The sequence below is a fragment of the Columba livia genome, chromosome 6 (genome assembly GCF_036013475.1).
Source record: "Columba livia isolate bColLiv1 breed racing homer chromosome 6, bColLiv1.pat.W.v2, whole genome shotgun sequence".
In the NCBI taxonomy this organism is placed as follows: Eukaryota; Metazoa; Chordata; class Aves; order Columbiformes; family Columbidae; genus Columba; species Columba livia.
Window position 1 is genome coordinate 28,571,273 of NC_088607.1, and position 19,071 is coordinate 28,590,343.

At 41.6% G+C, this 19,071-nt stretch overlaps 1 protein-coding gene across 31 annotated transcripts in view; it reads right to left on the reverse strand.

Moving 5' to 3' along the window:
- Positions 1 to 19,071, reverse strand: part of ZMIZ1 (zinc finger MIZ-type containing 1) — a 346,742-nt gene that overhangs the window by 25,413 nt on the left and 302,258 nt on the right. For 14 of the 31 annotated variants that reach the window (XM_065067693.1, XM_065067710.1, XM_065067691.1 and 11 more), the window contains 7 exons: positions 12,760 to 12,874; positions 10,319 to 10,536; positions 8,720 to 8,918; positions 7,444 to 7,734; positions 5,133 to 5,315; positions 2,674 to 2,848; positions 1,269 to 1,455 (listed from right to left, as the gene is read on the reverse strand). In XM_065067693.1, the coding sequence (XP_064923765.1) occupies positions 1,269 to 1,455; positions 2,674 to 2,848; positions 5,133 to 5,315; positions 7,444 to 7,734; positions 8,720 to 8,918; positions 10,319 to 10,536; positions 12,760 to 12,874 (1,368 nt within the window). The remainder of the gene's footprint in view (positions 1 to 1,268; positions 1,456 to 2,673; positions 2,849 to 5,132; positions 5,316 to 7,443; positions 7,735 to 8,719; positions 8,919 to 10,318; positions 10,537 to 12,759; positions 12,875 to 19,071) is intronic. The other 17 variants (XM_065067708.1, XM_065067711.1, XM_065067707.1 and 14 more) reach the window with 3 other exon arrangements.

Below are 19,071 nucleotides of genomic sequence, written 5' to 3' on the forward strand. Positions count from 1 at the left end.
CAGGGCAGGGGGCACCGCAGCAGCAAGGGCTGCTGCAGCCCGCATCCAGACGGAGCTTCAGTCAGCCTGTCCCCAGGGCAGGGGGTTGAGGACTCCTCTCTGCCCACCTCATGCCCTCCACACCATGAAAACAGAAGTCTCAGGTGGATTCCGGTGAACAGGAAGATGATTCTCACAGGGGAAAAAAGCTGAAGCTACAGACCACCCCTCCCATCGAGGCCAGGGGGTATGTGCTCCAGGCTCAGGAAAAAACGGCAAGTGAGGCAGGCATAATGGAAAATGTGCTTAAGGTGCTGCATTTTACCGTATCAGCTGCTATACCCGTGGAACAACCTTCATTAAAGATCCTGAGCAACTAACCAGACTCCACAGTGCACAGGGACAGGCTCAAACAGTGTAATCAGCAGTCAGGATAAAAACTGAGATGCTTTCAGAGAAAAACAGAAGACTACGACAAAATTATTCTGCAGTATTTTAAAACATCCAAATAAAAAAACAAAGGCTCTGATTTTCATTTGATCTAAAGCCCTTCCATGAGGATGGTGGAATCAGGACATAACCTGGAATCACTTACGCAGATAAAAGGCAGGAAAGTACCACCGAGGAAAACCATTCCTCTGTGCTAGAAAGTAGTACTCGCTGTAAGTGAAGAACTAGAAGCTTTTGTATGTGTAAAGCTATTCTCTGACATTTCTGACCTGGCCTTACTTGTAGAGTCACACAAATGGAAGAATTTAGGCAGTTAGTTTCTAAAGTTTGGAGGGTTTAAGCACTTGTCTTTCAAAATTATTTTACCCAGCTTCTAAATCAGGTCCTTCACTAGTGTGTTATTTTTCATTATCAGATACTCTGCATAATTTATTTTAAGCATAAACTGTAGCAGCCCCGCATAGTTACCCCTGCAACTACCACTTCACAGGCCACAAAGCACCTAGGACTTCAGAGTCTCCCAAATGGAAGTTTGTACTTGTGTTGGCTGTGCATGTCCCACAGCCATTCCTCCCAGAGCAGAAAGGATGAAGAACTGCAGTGATTTTTCTAACACTGCACGCTGTATGATATCAGTAAGGAGACGCAACGCAGATCAGGAAGCATTTTACAACATGTTGTGTCTGGGAAGTGACAGTATTTGTGAGTTTAAAGGACATTTTTCTACCTAGGCCACAACTTTTAGAGTAAAATTCATTGCGAACCTAAATGAAGTTTATCTGGCCTGCCACTCCTCCATCGCTGAGCGCAAGACTGGCTGGCAGCGGGGCTGAGCTTACCTCCACATCAGCGTCTGATGAACAGTCGGCCGTAAGTGAAAGACGTGGTTACTGACGGCCAGGTTGTGCTCCAGCCGGAAGGGCTCCAGTACAACTCCGTCCCTCACGGGAAACGTCAGACGCAGCTCGTCATTGTGGTTGGCTGGGATCGAAGAGGGAGAGAAAGTGTGAACTTTCCCTTTAGCATCTGCAGTGCAACAATAATGTGCGTATTTATACAGAATCGTAATAAACGGCACAGTGATTTGCTATTGGCTCTAACTTAGCAGGTTCATACACACAAAAAGGAAAATCACAAGTAACTACATCATCTAACCAATACAAGTGGCAGGGCTCAAACTGACAGTGATGGCAAACCAAAGTCTTCTGTTCTCCCACACTTAACATCAGGATCTCAGTGATTCTGGACACAAACTAAAACCAGGCACGGCAAGAATTCTCCTTTTTATCATTTGATAGGTTCTGCATACAGGCTTACTCTATGGGCAGAAGACTGACAACAAATCTCTTAATTACTGCAAACTGTGATAATGCTTATTTCCCCTGCTTTGAACTGGGATTAACATTAGCCAATTAGTTCCAACAGTTTCACCAGCTGAAACCACCCAATGACCAAAGACACTGGTATTCAATTACTATCTGATCTCATAAAATGCGGTTTTGTGGTAACTTGTCTTTAAATGCTGTGTTTTTGACCAAATAATACTGCAGGCTACCTCCTTCTACTTCTTTTTTCAGCTATCCTGAACTCCAAACACCAGCTGCAAAGTGCTAATGCGGCAGCAGTTATTTTACAGAAAAAATAAAGGTTCTCCCAGTTTCCTAGTAAATGATACCTTCTATTATTCATCAGTCACTTTAAAACCTCAAGTATCTTGTGCTAGTATACAGCCAGAGAGATCTTGTTATTCGTGCCCTGTTCCCAGCCAAATGTAGCTGTGACGTTGAGTGGCTTTGAAAGGAACATATATCCATTTTTGGCATACACCTGAATAACATTAAGAAGCCTGTATGGATCACAACAGAGACACTGCTATAAATATTCACATTTTACTCTATTCTGCAGTGATGTTCAATGAATGGCTTTGCCCTTGAACAAAATAGACCGCAATGAAGGTTCATACAATAAACACGCCTACCAGGCAGACATAACACAACCCCAAAATCAAGTGTTTTATCCTCAGGAAGCATATCAAAGGAACACTTGGGGAGTAAAGCCCTTATAAGTTTAACCTGGAAGAACTTTTCTGATACCAGGGAGCCCACACCATAAATGCCACCTGTCACAAATCCGCAATCCAAGCCTCTCCCAGAGCAGCAATCGGCGCTGGTTTCCAGGCTCTGAAAGGTGTGTGGCAGAGAACAGAGCGACAATAAATGACTGTGGGGGCGTTTTGCTACTCACTTGGAGGCGGTGGTAAAGCATTGATATTTGGTTTAATGTCAGGTGGGAATGGTGGTTTGACATCCTGGTTGGGTGACAGATATGGAGGAATATTGCTCCCTGGAGTCATAGGTGGCGTGGGGTTTCCTGGAACAGGTGAATGAGGGTAATTTGCCACAGGTACAGGCCTTGATGGCTAGAAAATAAATAACATCACATTGTTACTGCAGTCTGAAAATAAGAATAATAAGCCTTGTGAACTGTACTGCTGTCAAACAGCAAAGACTACAAACAAGGTGGGGAGGGCCCTCTGCCCCCAGAAGGACAAAAAACCACCAGACATCCCATGAGGCCTTCAGGGAAGAGGGAGACGAGGAGAGCAAAGCAGGAACTGAAACCAGCGGACCAGCCAGCTTAATTCAGGCCATGACCAGACGCAAGCAAGGCTGCCAAGAGGCTTATCGCGTTCCTCTGACTGCTCTTTTTCCAAACCAGCCATTCACTTCAGTTTTTCCACACCACCTCAGCCCACCCAGCCCTTTGTATCCCCTTTGGCTTTCCCCCAAAATAGCCCCAGTGCACAAAAGCCTACATGAAAAACAAAATCCAAAGACACACAATTAGAATGTCTGTGTCTCTTTCACTTCCATCTATCCTTTTTTCCACGCCTGTCCAACTCATCTACTCAGAATGAAAGCTCTGGGGGTCAGGGGACGTCTTTTATTCTTTGTACCTACAATGTGATTCTGTTCTTAGTTTGCCGTTGAATAAGACAAACTAAAACAAAAGGACAGTTAAGTATAAATAGAAGCTATAGTATTAAAGTACCATTGGTTCTGTTTCTTGTAATTAAGGGAATTGTTGCAGTTAACAGAACAAACCAATAATGATGATGTGGCGGAAGCTGATGTTAAACAAAACCGCAATTGCACGGAACCCTCTTGTAATGGCTCATGTACCATAAGCACATACAACACAGCATCAAAAGATGAAAATCTTTACAGGCAGCCAAAGTATCAGCACTTCAAATCTGACTCTGTATCTAAATCTGCACTGCTAGCTTAGGATACTCTAAAGTACCCGAGAGAGCTGTATTCTGAAATCTTAAGCATTTACATTTCCAAACATCCTTGCTTTTTTCTTAAACACATACAGATACTGCTTCCACAGTCAATACAATCCAAAGGTTCAGGTCCTGTCTGTGGCAAGCTGGATTTTTTTCCCCTAGCGAGGAAAATCTCCCTTCTTAATGAGGTCTCTTATTTTCTAACTGTTTCCAGAACAATTGATGTTTGAATACAAAACAGGGGATGCATTGAAAAGACCACAGATTCCCCGCTGGAACTACCCTGTAAACAACAAAACTTACACTCCATCTAAAATAAACACATGTAAAATGTATTAAAAAAATCCGTCACTTAGACACTTCACAGAGATTTTCTGCTGTTAATTTAGCACATGTGACTGCACTGGAAGGACGGTAGTTGAGGAACTGCCTCCTCCTCGTGTTCTTCCTGGCAGTTACTGCAAAAGCTGCCATGATGCAACCCTGAGCACCGCAGCGGACAGCTTTGTTGCACGTACAACAGATGCTCTATAGGAAAGGATTTTTTTTCCAATGGTGTTTTCTGTGTCAATCACACCAGAACAATTCTAGTTCAAGATCAATATGTATCTCAGATTATTTCAGCCTACATTCCAAATCAGAGTGTAGTCCAGAGACTGCAACAGCCAATGCTTTAAGAGCAGGTCAAGCCCACTGGATGGTACTCCCCAGTTTTTTAACTCGCTGGAGTGCCTGTGTGAAAAAGATCACTTTTGAGCACACCTCAAAGATGTCAAACCACAGCAGGTCTTCAGTACAAACTCAGTTTGGATAATACTAAGTGCTCAAGATGTATCAATAAACCAGGCTTTAGGCAACATTTTAACAAGTCTAATTCTTGCCCAGGCCAAGCAGCGCAGAGGAAACAGAAGGAGAAAAGGGCACGGAGGGTCACAGAGTCACGCAAACTTCAGTTCAAAGGTGAATTCTATAGCTAGAACAGCTTTTAAGTTCAAGCTGGCTTAATCCAATGGTGACCATTGTACATGTGAAACTGGGATACTGCAACGCGGAACTTGTTTATTGCATATTTCCAAAGTTGTATTCTTGCAGGGCGCCATGAATAGGTGAAGCTATTACACCTGAATCTCATTAGGTACTTCTTTTCACATGCTACATTTAAAGCAAAACCAACATTTTCTTGTAAAAGCCTCTAACAAGCTGCAGTAACATTCAATTTTCTTTGTGAACTGCTCTAAAGTTACAATGCAACTTGGCTGATTTACTTGATCCCATGATATCCAAAACATTAGTAAAAACACTGTGTTATTTTTCTTTCCTTTAAAGAGGTAAAAGCAGTATCTATCAAGTCACTAACGTGACTTCATTCATACATGTCTACCGGAATGCAAGAAGATAATCTAAAAATTCCTACCTTGTAGTACTGCCCCATGTTGACCGTAGGAGGAGGGTACTGCCCTGTGTTTTGCTGGCTTGGCATCCTCTGTCCCGGGTAGTTGGGAGACGTAAGGGGTCTTGGAGGGTTGGGAGTGGGGTACTGACCAGGCTGGTTTGGAAACTGGCTATTTGGTCCATACTGCTGGTTTCCATAATTCGGCTATTTTGTGACAGAGAAGAAGGAAGACAAAGATCTGTTTCATGCAAATAGCCATCTTGAATTATTAGGATACATTCAACAGTGGAATCAAAGAAAACAAAAAAACCCCTCCAGGTGAATACCGCTCAACTTAGTTCCACCCATGCCTAAACCAGGGTCCCCATGGCTGTAGGTGGACACTGCAAAGCGTAAGAGTCCCACAAACCAAAGTGGGATAAGAATAACCAAGTACCTTAACACACACATACCCTTGGTGCTGCAGTGCTGTCAAATGGCACCATGTTTGAAGAAACCAGAACTACAACCAGACAGAATGTTTACAAAATCTCTGTGGTTTTGCAAGTGCTACCAGCCCCATCCCTGAGGCTCCTCATCCAGAGGAGAATGAAAGCACAAAAAGTAACATTAAAAAAAAATATATAATCCTGGAATGGGCAGAGAATAGAAGCTGTGGTGTCCACGTCTGTCTTCTCAACACAACTGCTATGCTGGCAACTGTGGTAGAGCGTTTAGCAATACCCGAACAACTAAATAGAAGCTATTACTAGTTATAATATAAACATCTTGCTAGTGGTAGCTAGTCCTGTGCTGCAGTTCTGAAATCAAAGTCACGAAAACTGGATCTTTAAAGGTAATAAAATGTCAATTTGAAAAATTAACTGATTAATAAGAAGTTTCCACAAATTAAGCTTTCAAAAAGCAACATGCAAACAGCATCTACAGGACCTGCAGAATCTGAGACCAGCAAGCACATAACATTTAGGGCATTGTTCAGCACTGACTTCTTGGCAACATGATCTTATTCACTTACAATGAAACACCTGCTTCTGAAGCAGCAAAAAGGGGTTTACACTATTCCTTAAAATATGAAATCTGAAGATAAAAATTATCTGAACAAGCCACATTCTGTGTTTTCGTAACTTAATTGTAGAGTAAGTGGCAGTATTTACAGAGTGAAAAGCCTTCTCAGAGAAGCAATTACTGCAAAAGCACATAACTTTTTTTTTTCCTATTTTTTATTTTTTAAAGTTTGCAGATCAAGAATGAAACATAGCTCAATAATAAATGTTTGCTATATTTTCTGCATGCTGTATGTTTTCTATAAACTCTTACTACCGCTGTTATAGTCAGGGCAATATGATAATCTTCAAAGCTCCACACCTGGAGTTACAGCTGTTGTTGTAGTCTTACTTTAATACAGAATTTTACCAGGAAACTTTATCTGAAGCTAGTAACCGGTAGTTAGATTTGTAAAGACATTTAGGTGCATATAGATGCTGAGAGAGAGTTGGTGAAATTCTCAAAAGCATCTACTGCCAGATTCACACCAATTTGAAGAGTAAAAATGCATTGGTGCTTTTCAAAATCCAAAAGCTCACCTGTGTACATCTTGGGTTGTTTAAATTTATTTAAAAATTTGACCCTAAGTGTTTTGCCCAAGGTCATCATACAAGTCAATGGCAATATAATTTTGTCTACAAAGCCACTCAGATCTCATATAACAGCATGGGAACTTAGACAGAAATACCACACTCCAAATAAACTTATATTAAATAAATGCTGACACAGAGGGATTTGAGTTCAACATGATTTATATTCATCTCAGTGCCTATGAAAATCAAGCCTCAAGAAGTCTGGAAAGCTAAAATAAACGTTATTACTATTGGTGTTTATACAACGTATGCCCTGTATTTCTTTAGAACAATACAACCATCCAAGAAAACGCAGATCACATATGTATTGGGCTCAAATGAAATACTTCACGCCCAACATCTCTTTTAAATTGTCATGCTAAATAAATCCACCCCTGTGAAGGAAGTCTGTTTAAGGTCTATGAGTTCACCGTCTAGCATGAGAATCTCAAAGTGATATTTTGAGGGTTCAGTCGGTTTTGGGCCTTTCTTGGTTTTAATGACTGTCATCCTCACCTACATAGCAAGGGCCAACCTGAATACTTTAGAAGCTAAAAAGGAAGAGCTGCTGCCCCTCGTATTCTAACAACAGTATTCCTACCAAGGCTGTAACATTGACGTATCTATTGCGCTGCAACGCACACCACACATTACCCAGCATGTTGCAACTTTCAGTCCAAGTCACAGTGTGTGCAAAATACGATTTATTTCATTACCTCTCCTGGGTACGGTCTCTTTATGCCCTGTATGGGCAAGGACTGGGGGCGTGGGCCTGGGTAGGCTTGCTGAGGCATCCTCTGCCCGTGGGTGCTGAAGGGACTCATCCCAGGTGGCCGGGGCTGGTTCATGCCCATGGGTGGCCCACTCATGCTGGAAGGCGTCATTCCTGCTCCCATGCTTGCTGGGTTCATGTTGCCTGGCATAGAAGCAGGGCCACGAGGACCAGGCTGGTTCATAAACTGGTTGTTGTAAGCCTGGGTTGGACCCATCTGGAAAGAGGAACAAACCTTCAACGAAGAAGAAAAAAAAAAAAAAAAAGAATAAAATGCGACATGCATTTAAAATGGGAGGTGGGAGATGAACATGCTTTTGGGGAAGGGAAGAAGGGGAGGATTAATGTCGCATTTTCTGTCTATGTTGTCCAACATTTGATGGGCGGTGATGTTATTTATAATAAAAATTCAATTGGAGTTGTAGAAGGCATTTGAGAGATAGACATAAGTCTAAGGTAAGCAACTAAATCGTTTAAATCAGCTAGTCTATTACTGTAAGGTAACAGGTCAGGATGCCGGCTGTGTAAACAGAGCACAACACTTCAATTTCTAAGACGTTGTGCTTCTTTACACCACCTGGCATATGGGTCCATACACTTCAAAGCTCAGAGAGGTAAAAAAGCTAAGGAGGAAAAAACCTGAATTGATCAAACCCTTGTTTATTTTAAGAAAAAGTTATTACATGAAGTCATGACATGCTGGAGGCTATGGATCACCAGAAACACACGTCTCGCGTAGCTGTTCTCATAGACAACATTATTAAAAAGCAAATATCTTTTCTACTGTTGTTTCCTTGTTTGAAGGGAAAAAAAACAACCAGCTAACTGTAGTTGACAAAATAAACAACTAACCAAGAGGTACAACACTTATTTCCAGATTTTGGAACATTTCAGCAGGTACTCAAATTTAGAGGTTCACAAGACTGGTAAAAACAGCAATAATTTATCACATCAGATGCAGCTGTAACTTTGGGCGATATTCAGTTTTTTTAAGGGGCAAACTACAAAATACACTTAGGCAAGACTTACCAGCAAATACACAGGAGACTGACTCATACCTACACACAAACATTCCAGCAGTTTCTCGTAAGCATTAGAACCATACTCATGCACAAAAAACAGAGCAGGCACCCTGATAAAGAGGGGCATACGAAGGAGAGCCCAACTCCCTGTAATGGTCAGATCAGGCAGGTGTGAAGACATACTGGTTACTCTCTTACCGGTCCATACTGGTTCATGTCCTTATTCTGCGTTTCCTGAAGGGCGGCCACAGTGGCTGTAGCTGTAGCTGTGGCAGTAGCAGCTGCAGCCGCGACTGCAGCAGCTGCGGCCGCTGCAGCTGGCTGGGTAAAATCGGCTGGCGGCCTCGTGTGTGGGGGGATCCCCATTCCTGCCGGGGTATTTGGGCCTCCAGGGTAACTAACAGGGAAGAAAAGAAAGAAAGAGGGAGAGAATTAAGACATGCCTGGTGGGTTTTGGTTTGAATGTTGGTGTGATCCTCATCTGGAACTGTTCCCGAGCCATGTGTAAATGCCTAATGAAAGGCAGCAGGATGGGGAATTGGTTTGTGCATGAGATACAAGCACTGCTCAGGTACAACAGTCACAGAGCTGCCACCGGGACAGGCAGCACTGTCAGTTGTTTGGGGGCACATAACTGCTTTGCAGCTCTGTAGCTTCCTGTGAAGCTGAACCGCAATCCTGACAGTTCCCGCACGCTCCACTCCCAAGAGCGCAGAGAGCACGGCAGCAGAAGAGCTTCCTCCACTGCCGCACGTTCATCCGCCTCAGCGGTGAATTATACCAAGTGCTCCCGACGCGGTACAAGCATTCCTCCCCGCGCCTCTGCAGAAATGCCAGCAGAGAGCCAGGGCAATCAGCGCTGATGGATCCCACACAATGTATTTTGCAGTTCCTACCCAGCTGCCCTATTGATCATAAGACAGATAAAGCTAAACCATGCCTTGCCCACTCCAAGACATCAACTATCTTTATAAATATGGGCCAGTATACTGTGCCCATTTTAGAGATGTTAATAAAAAGCTAAAGAAACTTTCTGACTTGTTCAAGGTCACTCAGTAGATCAGTGGCAGAGATGAAAGAAGAGAGTTCCCTGAGTCCCAGGCTGATATTCTTCACACTAGACTGACTATGCTAACAACCTTTTCAGCAAGCTTTGCACAGGGACCATCAATAGTGGTTTCAGTTAAGTGCACTTACCACCCTTGTTTACAAAGCATAGACACAGAAAGTCAAAATGTAACAAAATCCAGGCTATTTGTTTTTGTTTATTCCACTAATACAGCATTTATTTCCCCAAAATAAACACACAGCTTGACCATCTCTCAACAAACATCTTCACCCTCGGTTCTTTTCAAATCCCTGCTGTGGAGCAAGCCTTTGGGAAGAAACATGCCACTGCATAGGAATCTACTTTGCCAAATACTCCAGCTTATTCCTCCACATGCATGTAGAAACTATACCATCAATACCTTTCACATCCCGGCCTTATTAAATGTTAATCATTCCTAAGCCTGTGGTCTGTTTAACAATCTCTCTTAATTAAAACTTTATTTTGGGGGTTTATTAGAGCTAATTGATTGACCTAAGCCATTTCCATTTACCATGATGAATTTCATTGTAGTTTGGGTAGCTGATTACTGAAGCTGTAAAAGCAGCATGCGCTTCAGTTAACCAGCATAAAATAGCCACTGAAACTTTATGTAATCAAAATAAGCCCACGACACTTCTGCCAGGTCACTCAAACAAGCTTCATTGACTATTTACATCCATTTTTGACCTCGCACAAGTCAATCTCACCTGCCGCCGAAGCCTCCGCTCCCGGGGTAGTTGGGCCGCCCGTACATGCCCTGCTGTATGTAGGGCTGAGTGGAGCCGGCCTTGGCCGAGAACTGCTGCTGCTGCCCCGCAAACTGAGGGGAATTGATTCCGGGGTTGCTGGTGGTCATCCCAGAAGCCATGGGGTTCCCTGCTGGGTTCATAGGGTTGTTGGCATTTGCCATTGGATTTCCCAGCACCTGCGAGTAGAAACACAAGAATAAGGGGCTATACCTTAACCTACATGGAACAAATCAAGCTGAATTGCTGCAATTGATAAATTACAATATAACCACCCTGTACTCTGAATTCTAATCAATATATACCCTGTTGATGTGTAGGTGCACATTCCTGGTGATTTCTCCTTTTGCCATTTCCAAACAAACAAGCCTTTCTGATCTTTAATTATTCTTCACAGGAGATTTTTAACTAGATGGAAGCCAAACTAACAAGCTTATGAAAAAAGTTATAATAAAGACCTGCTAGAGTCATGCTTTGCAGGTGACAAATTCACCTGATTAAGAGAAAGTACATGCTTTTTCTTTTTTCTTTTTGATGTTGGGTTCAAGTTAACCTGCAAATATTCAGTCCCATTGGCATGCTGTGAAGGATAAAAAACTGCGAATGAATATATTTCAGTGGCTTGACCTGTTCATGTATCTAAGTCTTGCTAAAGTGTACAGAAGTCTTTTGGTTGTTTTTATTGCTTCTTAGAAAAGAGTCCTCTGTTCTGTTTTTAAAAGGACTTGGTTTGCTTGTTTGAAGCCTTTCTTTTTTTTTTTTTTCAATTGAACCAAAATTGCTGTTGAGACATAAGCATGGCTGTTCATGGATCACCTGCATGGAAATCTGTCTCCTACTTGGGAAGACATTTAGTGGTCACCATTTTTTCAGAAGATCAAATCATGAGCTTCGGGAATTTGTGAAAGGGAATCAGAATCGGTGGGCCCGGCTCACTCCTTTCCCTCAGGGAGCACGAAGACTTATGGAAAACCGTGTCATTCTTTTCAATCTGTTCTAAACAGCTACAACCAAGCTTCACGTTTCAGAGTTTCATCCTTCCCTTGCAGTGATTCTGAAGAAGCATTTTCTTCTTTTTACCAAAGCACTTCTTTTTTCTTTTTACTGCACATTCCTCTGAAGTATCATGAAGAATTCAAATAACATGACAGTGTTCTTATGGTAGAACTCTAGTCTTTTGTTTTTCCCCTTTCCTTTTGCCTTTGTAAGTGTGAAAGATTTCTACATTTCCATTTTCTGGCCAATGTACAGACCTAAGTGTTTACTCAGTTGTTTCTCTCACAGATAGGAAACCTTTTATTTTAAGCTGTTAAAAAGAAATCAACAATAATAAATGATGCTATAGATCCTGTAACTGTCTCCTCTCTTTATTTTTTGAAGAAAGATACTGCCACAAACAGTGCTTATGTAAGTGCCGTGTGAGTATTTATACGATCTGAACCTTGAATTGTTTTCTTTTTCAAATGGCTCAATCCGTAACAACTCTGTTCTTAATTTTCTGACCAAAATTAAAATACATTAAAAAATTCACAAAAATTTTGGTATGGGATCTAATGTCACTTGACTTGAAAAAGGCAGAAGAGATAGGTTAGGTTTATGTACCATTGGCACTCATTAAAGATGGTGATGTGTTTAGAGCACTTCACCCACCGTGTAAGAAAAGACTAGACAGCCTGAGAGCTTGATCTGTGCCACACCACTCAGACAGCACACCATGGCAAACAACTGGTGTCTCCTTCGTTAAAGCTGCTTCTTTTTGCATGGTATAATTCAATACATATCACAGAACAAGAAGAAAGGTGAGAGTGGAGAGAACCCAATGAAAACCTAGCGAGTATGGCTCTCACCTGGAACTCAGGATATTGCTCCAATGCACACTGAAATATTTTTTGCAAAGTAAGGCAGTATTAACAGGAGAGGTTGAAGAGACCACAGCCTATAGCTAGTTGTTCGCACCTCAGTGTGAGGAGTATACTCGGCCCTGGCTTTCACCAGTGCACAAGTACAACAACACCCTGGGCTAAGTCAACAACAACTCATTTGATGAATCTAACTAGAAATTTTGGTGTTAATAGAACAACTCTTCAAATTCAGTCTGAAACACCCAACATGTTTGGGACTACCCCAAAACATCAGTTTTGAAACCACAAAGTGCAAAATATGTCCTAAACTCAAGCCTGACATTTGAATGCAGATAAAGGAGCAGCTGACTCAAGCTCTCAGACGCCGTCTTTCTGATGCCACCAAAGACAACACAACTAGAAAAAAAATGCAGCACATACAACAAAAAGAACACAGCCACTGTTATCTATCTCAAGAGGATTTTCCAAAAAGCTCTTCCTTTTGAAAACACAAATGAAAACCTGTAGGTAGAGGGGAGGGAGAATAAAAACGCAGCTTACCTGGCTTTGAGAGGTGTTAGTCACACCCCATACTGTGGTGACCACTGATAAAGAGCCTGGGGGCTGGTTGGTATTTTGCTGCCAGGGAACAGAATCGTAAGGGAAAGACCCATCACTGCAAAAACAAATGTTTATGAGGGTGAGATTCTGGAAGTTTAAACAGTGGCAAATTGCTGATGGAGACAAATGGATTAAGACCTGATGTTACCTCCTTCCATTATTTGCCCAGTGCTCTCAGAGGCACGAAGGTTCTTTAACAGAAACGTGATCGTATCTAAACCACACAGAACTAATGAATTCCTTAACTATATTGAAACACAGAGCTTTTACCATAAAAGTCTGTTACCAATGAAAGTAAAAATAAACTCAGGGCAGAGTTTCAAACAAGGACACTAAGCAAGTTGCTCAGAAGCACTTATTTTTTGCAATCCATCTCAAGCTCTTCAACAATCACTGCTTCAGCTGCTTCAATTAGATTTTGAGACCAGACTGCAGCTCCACTGTCTGTGCTGGGTCCCCAAATGGGCAGAAGAGCCTTTAAAGGAATAGCAGTTCAACATCATTTTGAAAAGTAAATTGAAATTCAGATAGTGTTCTCCTACACGATGGATAAGCTGCATGCCAAAACCAGTATTAGCTAATCAGCATTCTAAAAAATCAACTGCAGATATACAACACATCTTTCAGATAAATCTGTGGACAAGAGGACCGGGTTTTTTCCATTACCTTTGTCCACAGACACAAGCAAACATTTCTTACAGTTCTTTTCATATGAAAAGCATTGGTGGTTTCAAAATGAACACAGGATAAGTATGCAGCCAGTGTAATTAATGAAATATGTTAAATCCAGTGAAAGTAACTATTAATCCCATAACTATAAAATATATCCCACTTGAAATTCACTTGTTCTTCTACCATTAACTTGTAAATTAGAATTCTATTTGCATATATGCACATACACACACGTGATCTTTCCTTATCTAGATATACACACCATTTAATACACACACATTCTTTCATTTTCAAATGCCATTGACCTGTGTTTTATATGAAGAACTGCATTTCTGCCTGGACTGCCAGCTATCACCGGAATTCTACACAGGGCCACCTTGCCTGAAGAACCCACCCCGGCTCCCCGAGCACTGTACCTGCACCATGCAGTGCCACATAATTCACTCGTACAAGACAGGGTGAGACACCAACCTGACCATGTCCTAACAACGTGACCAGGGGCTGGCTCACCCACGTCCCCAGACAGATGTCCAGGCTCAGACCACTTTTTGTTTTGTGTTGGGAGCCAAAATCAAGGACTACCTGTGTGATCACTCTTTAGCCTGCTCATAAAACCCAGTGTATATCAGTTTATAACAGGAATTGCACCGCACAAAGAAGTGTGCACACACGTGATAAAAGCTGTCTATGTCCCAAGTAACCAATAAACTAACAACAGCAACTGTGTAAGGTAAAACAAAACAGTGAATACATTTTACAAACAACTAGGAAATTTCAGACAAATTCCATAACGCTGTGCCAGCACAACAGCATTCTATTAGAACATAACTGTGGATGTGAACTGACATGTATTTGTTTCAAAATACCCAAATTAAATTAAGCAATTGAATCACACACACACACACCAAACAAACAAAAACCAATTAATTAAATTAGGGAAAAATAAAAGGTTCCCCATACAAATAATTAGGGAAAAATAATGCAGAATAGTAATTCTCTATAAGATGCCTGACATGTAACATTTATGTTGACAGCATCCATACAAAACAATATGTGATTAAGGGCATATTTATCACCTAGCGGTCGGTAAGTCCTCTTAGCCCATTTTGGTTTAATATTTTCTCTCAGAAGGCTGAAAAATCTTTTCCTTCTCACTCAGAGGCTCAGACAACAGCTTCAGCGACTAATATTGGCAAGTGATGCAATGCTTCAGCAAGTCCCCTCCACTAGCATGGAGACAAATAATGACTAACCCAGAATGTGTGATTGCTATGAAGCCTTCCTTCTTTTTTTCCTGCTCTGAATGATGCCTCCTACTTTACTTCCCTCTCTGTCTGATTTTGATCATGTCTGCTCTGTGATTTGTTTGGTATTTACAACACGTGAGTGTTTGTATACTTCAATGACTACAAAGCAGCTCAAGGATCCACTGCAGCCATTCCCTTGTATTCCTCGGTGATGTGCTGTGGACAGGTAGCAAAATGTGAGGGCCAAGGCAAATATTTTGCAAGTGTCTGAGTAAATAAGAAGGGTAATTACAGGCAGGAATCAAACCGCAGAGCCACTGAAGGTTCTTCTAGTCCAAGTATGCTGTATAGTTTGTACATTCCTCAGAGCTAGTGATGGTTTAAGCCTTCTGTTAAGAAGTTACAACCATTTCTTCACTTTCTTTGCCTCCAAACCATGCTTCTCTTACCCTTTCCTCTCCTTTACAGCGCACCAAAGAGATTTCATATATTATTCATCCACACTTTCCAAAGGTAGAATCAGAGCATTTGTTTAGTGGAAGGCTGCACTGACTATACAATCAGTTCATCTAATTATAAAGAAGAGTAAATCAGTCCATTTTTACAGTGTTACAGTTAAAATGGGTGATACCTCAAGAAACCATACTGTTGACATATGATGAAAGCCTCTAGCACAGGATAACACATGAAAGCCAGAAACGAAAAGACCAGGTACAGGTTTGTTGAGAAATATTCATTGTGCACACTGAACCACATGCCTATTGCATTATCCAACACATGCATTAGCCTTAAATTACAGACAACATAATTATCAGAAATTACGGCAACATTGAAAAAGTGACAGATGTGCCTTGCAGAATATCAACTTATACAACCTAAAACATGCTTACCGCGCTAGACATCACTCAAATTTCACTTTGGTTTCCCCAATGGGAAATACACGACATTCTCCTGTTTGCATTCCCCAGGTGATACTCCGGCCCATCCCCAGTTACGTGCGTGTGTGAGTACGACTGCTGCCATGCCAGATAGGATGCCCACCCTTCTGCCACTGCATGAAGGCTTCTTTGGTTTCAAGCAGCAGGAGATGCTGGAACACGTGCCACTCAGCTAAAGGATTACTCGTCCCTTCACTTCACTCTTTCAACTTGCGCTTCTGTCCTTAAACAACCCGAAGGAATACTCCCACCATCAAAGGAAAATCCACGTAAGTACTGTAATGAAACGTGACCAATCCAATTCTCATTTGCAAAAGAGAAGTGGCTTTTCGCTGTTATTATACAGAGCTGTGAATTATCCTGAAATCCCTTTCTTTAAACTGGAAAATGGCAGCCAATAGAGGAAGAAGCTTCAACCTCTCCGGCCACAGTGAAATGCTGCCCACGCCGTTGTTCCTGTTGAACGGTACAAGGGTAATTAAGTCTCTCACTACACCCTGGAGGGCAGTGAGTCAGTTTGGGCTCAGCTGGAGTCCACTAAAAGAGTATTGACTAAATTTATAATAGTGTTAATGAACCTATACATACTACTGGTCAGCATTAAAGGCCAAACAGCAGAGGAAGCCACAGAGCAAAGAAGAAAAGATGGAGGGAAATTACTTCTCAAACTATGATGTAGTGAAACTGCAATCAAGGAACAAGGAGGAAGGATTTCTTAGCTGCTGGCAAATGTACTGAAACCACTGCTAACACAACACTCATGTCAGAGAGGTACATCAGTACTTAGGTCTAAACAGCTTCTCTTAATCCCAGTACTAGGAAAATGGCATCAGACAGATATTCAGCCTCTTTGGAATACAGACTTCATGTCAGACACAGACTGTTAGTTAATTCTAAGGAAAGTTGCTTAATAAAGTGAGCTCCATACAGTAAATTAATACTAGCAAATTACTGTAAATTATACATGATTTGTGGCATTATTTGAAAATGCTGAATTTTAAATATGTTTATGTTGTTATTAATGCAATTGTATGTGTATCTGCTACTCTGTTTACATGTCTTCATTGATTGAGGAAGGAGAGACTCAGATGGTTTAGTGAAGTACACATCCCTAGAGCATTAGTACTTGACATGTTGTGGGGGAAGGTAGAAACTGGAATTACACCTTCCCGGTGATTTTCCACATCCCTCCTTGAGAAGGCCAGGTGTCTAAAACACTAGTTTTATAAAGTATCTACCGCTGTTTCAAACATCGAAAATCTATCAGCTATGTAGAAAAGCATCAGCCGTCGGCTTTCTCAAAAAATCTTTTCACTCCAAGCACTGGCACCAGGTTACCACAAGTGGGCTTTCAGTGGCCAGTTTCCATTGCTTACCCTTCCGTCAGCTTCACAGCTTTGCAGGGTGCTTAACGTCCCAAAGCACAGTGATCCCACCTGCCTGGAGCCAACACACTCAGAGTCCACATAGTCCTTCAAATGTACTGACTCTACCATAACTCCTTCAGCAGAGGCCCAGACGAGCATGTAATTGCTGGTGTAATGTGACTGTCATTTCTGCCATGCCTTCTTCTGTCACCCATAGACACCTAGAGAGGAGAGCACCTGCCAACAAGGACTGAGGTGTGAGAGATCTACCCAGGCCAAACACCTTTGCAGTTCAACACAGCCAAAGATCAGAACGGACCCAAAGCAGCCCAAAACCATGGCTACTGATCTGTTCTTGCCCATGGGCACCACTGTGTGTCCCTGCCTTGCTCTGCCCCTACAAGCGCCTCTGGGTTTGGGTGTGCTCAGAGTGTCCAGCACCCCTCGGCTGTATTCTTGGTTGGAGCCTCTAGGTGACACTACTTTAATACAAACTAAAACATGACAATTTCCAAACACGGCTCTTTGCTCGAGCCTCGCCCCTCTTTTCCCCCTAAAACCTCATCCACCCGCAGTGGAAAAACAACACAAATCCCACTGTCAGAATGGGCAATGAAGCCCTGGGCAGCTGCAGCACCAACACATGCATTTCACGCCCATGCTGTCTCACAAGTCAGGCAGATTAGAGCCTTTCATTCAGGTTCAGTTTCCATTTTACTTGGGTTTCTTGAATGAACACACATAGCTTTAATTATTAATATGGATTCAGTCAGCAATTCTTCTTGATTAGGACACAACCATAAACTTATTTTAAGCATACTCTCACTTAAGAAAAAGACCGTTTTGCATGGTGCAGTGCAAATACCAAATGCGAACTGCCTTTTTGGTGTGCTCATGTTCTGGAACAAGCATTAATTTCACCACATTTTTATAATTTCCTATCAGTATAAACAGAATGTAACATCTTCTTTAAAAATAAAATCACAAGAACAGATGGAACACTATTAGCAGTTTCCTGCAACACTAAAACACTCCAGGAAGGACTTTGGCTGATTTTTTCTCAATTCTATAAAAGCTAGGAATCCCCAACAATCTATTAATAAAAACAGATCAAACTGATTTTATTCTATTAATTTCTGGCCAAACTTCCACTGAAAATACCCTTGGCCTTGACTACTAATTTGACAAAAACAATCTGACACCTGAAAGCCAAGACTTGTTTTCTTTTACTGGCAATCAAAACCATTTCACAGATAGACGTTTAGAAGGAAACAACTGTCTTCTCACTTCTCATTATTTTTTTTTGTCAGGGGAACAAAGCCGATGCCTCATCAGCTAAGATAATGTACCATCTTCATACGGCTAAGGTGCTTGGCCAAAGTGTTTCAACTTAAAACTCTTCAAATTAGCTTTCAGTCTAGTTAACAGATATTAAAACACATTACCATTAAAAAAACTTGTAAGATGTAAACAAGTTATCCCTTGACCTTCTGTACCATGTTTTCTACAGACTGTAGAAACCACCCCACACAACCTGTTCTCTGTTCACGCAGAGGAATATGGCAGAGCAAGGAGACACCCCTGTAGGAAGGACACAACCACCACTTACGGTCAGCAAGGAAACGTGATGAAGACACATTGCAAAGAAAGCGAAGAATTAATAAATGCCTCTGTACATCACACACAATGACACAAAGCAAACTAAAAGCTGATGTTGTGTACAGATACCCTAAGGTGTCCACATTGAAGATGTGGAAAAATAAGGTGATATAGTACATGTACACTAATACTGACTTTGGATGGCTAGTAGTAACATACTTTTGACTGATGCCAACTATGCGATGCATGCCTGCCTTAAACATATTCCTCTATTTAACATTGTTATTTGAAGAAGTTTAAATGGTATTGGCATAAATTAAGGCTCCATCACATATTTCACTAAATAAATACATATGACAGAGTCCCATCCAAATCACTGGGTGTATTTACATAATGCAAAAGTTAAAAAAAGTCAATTTGGAAACACTT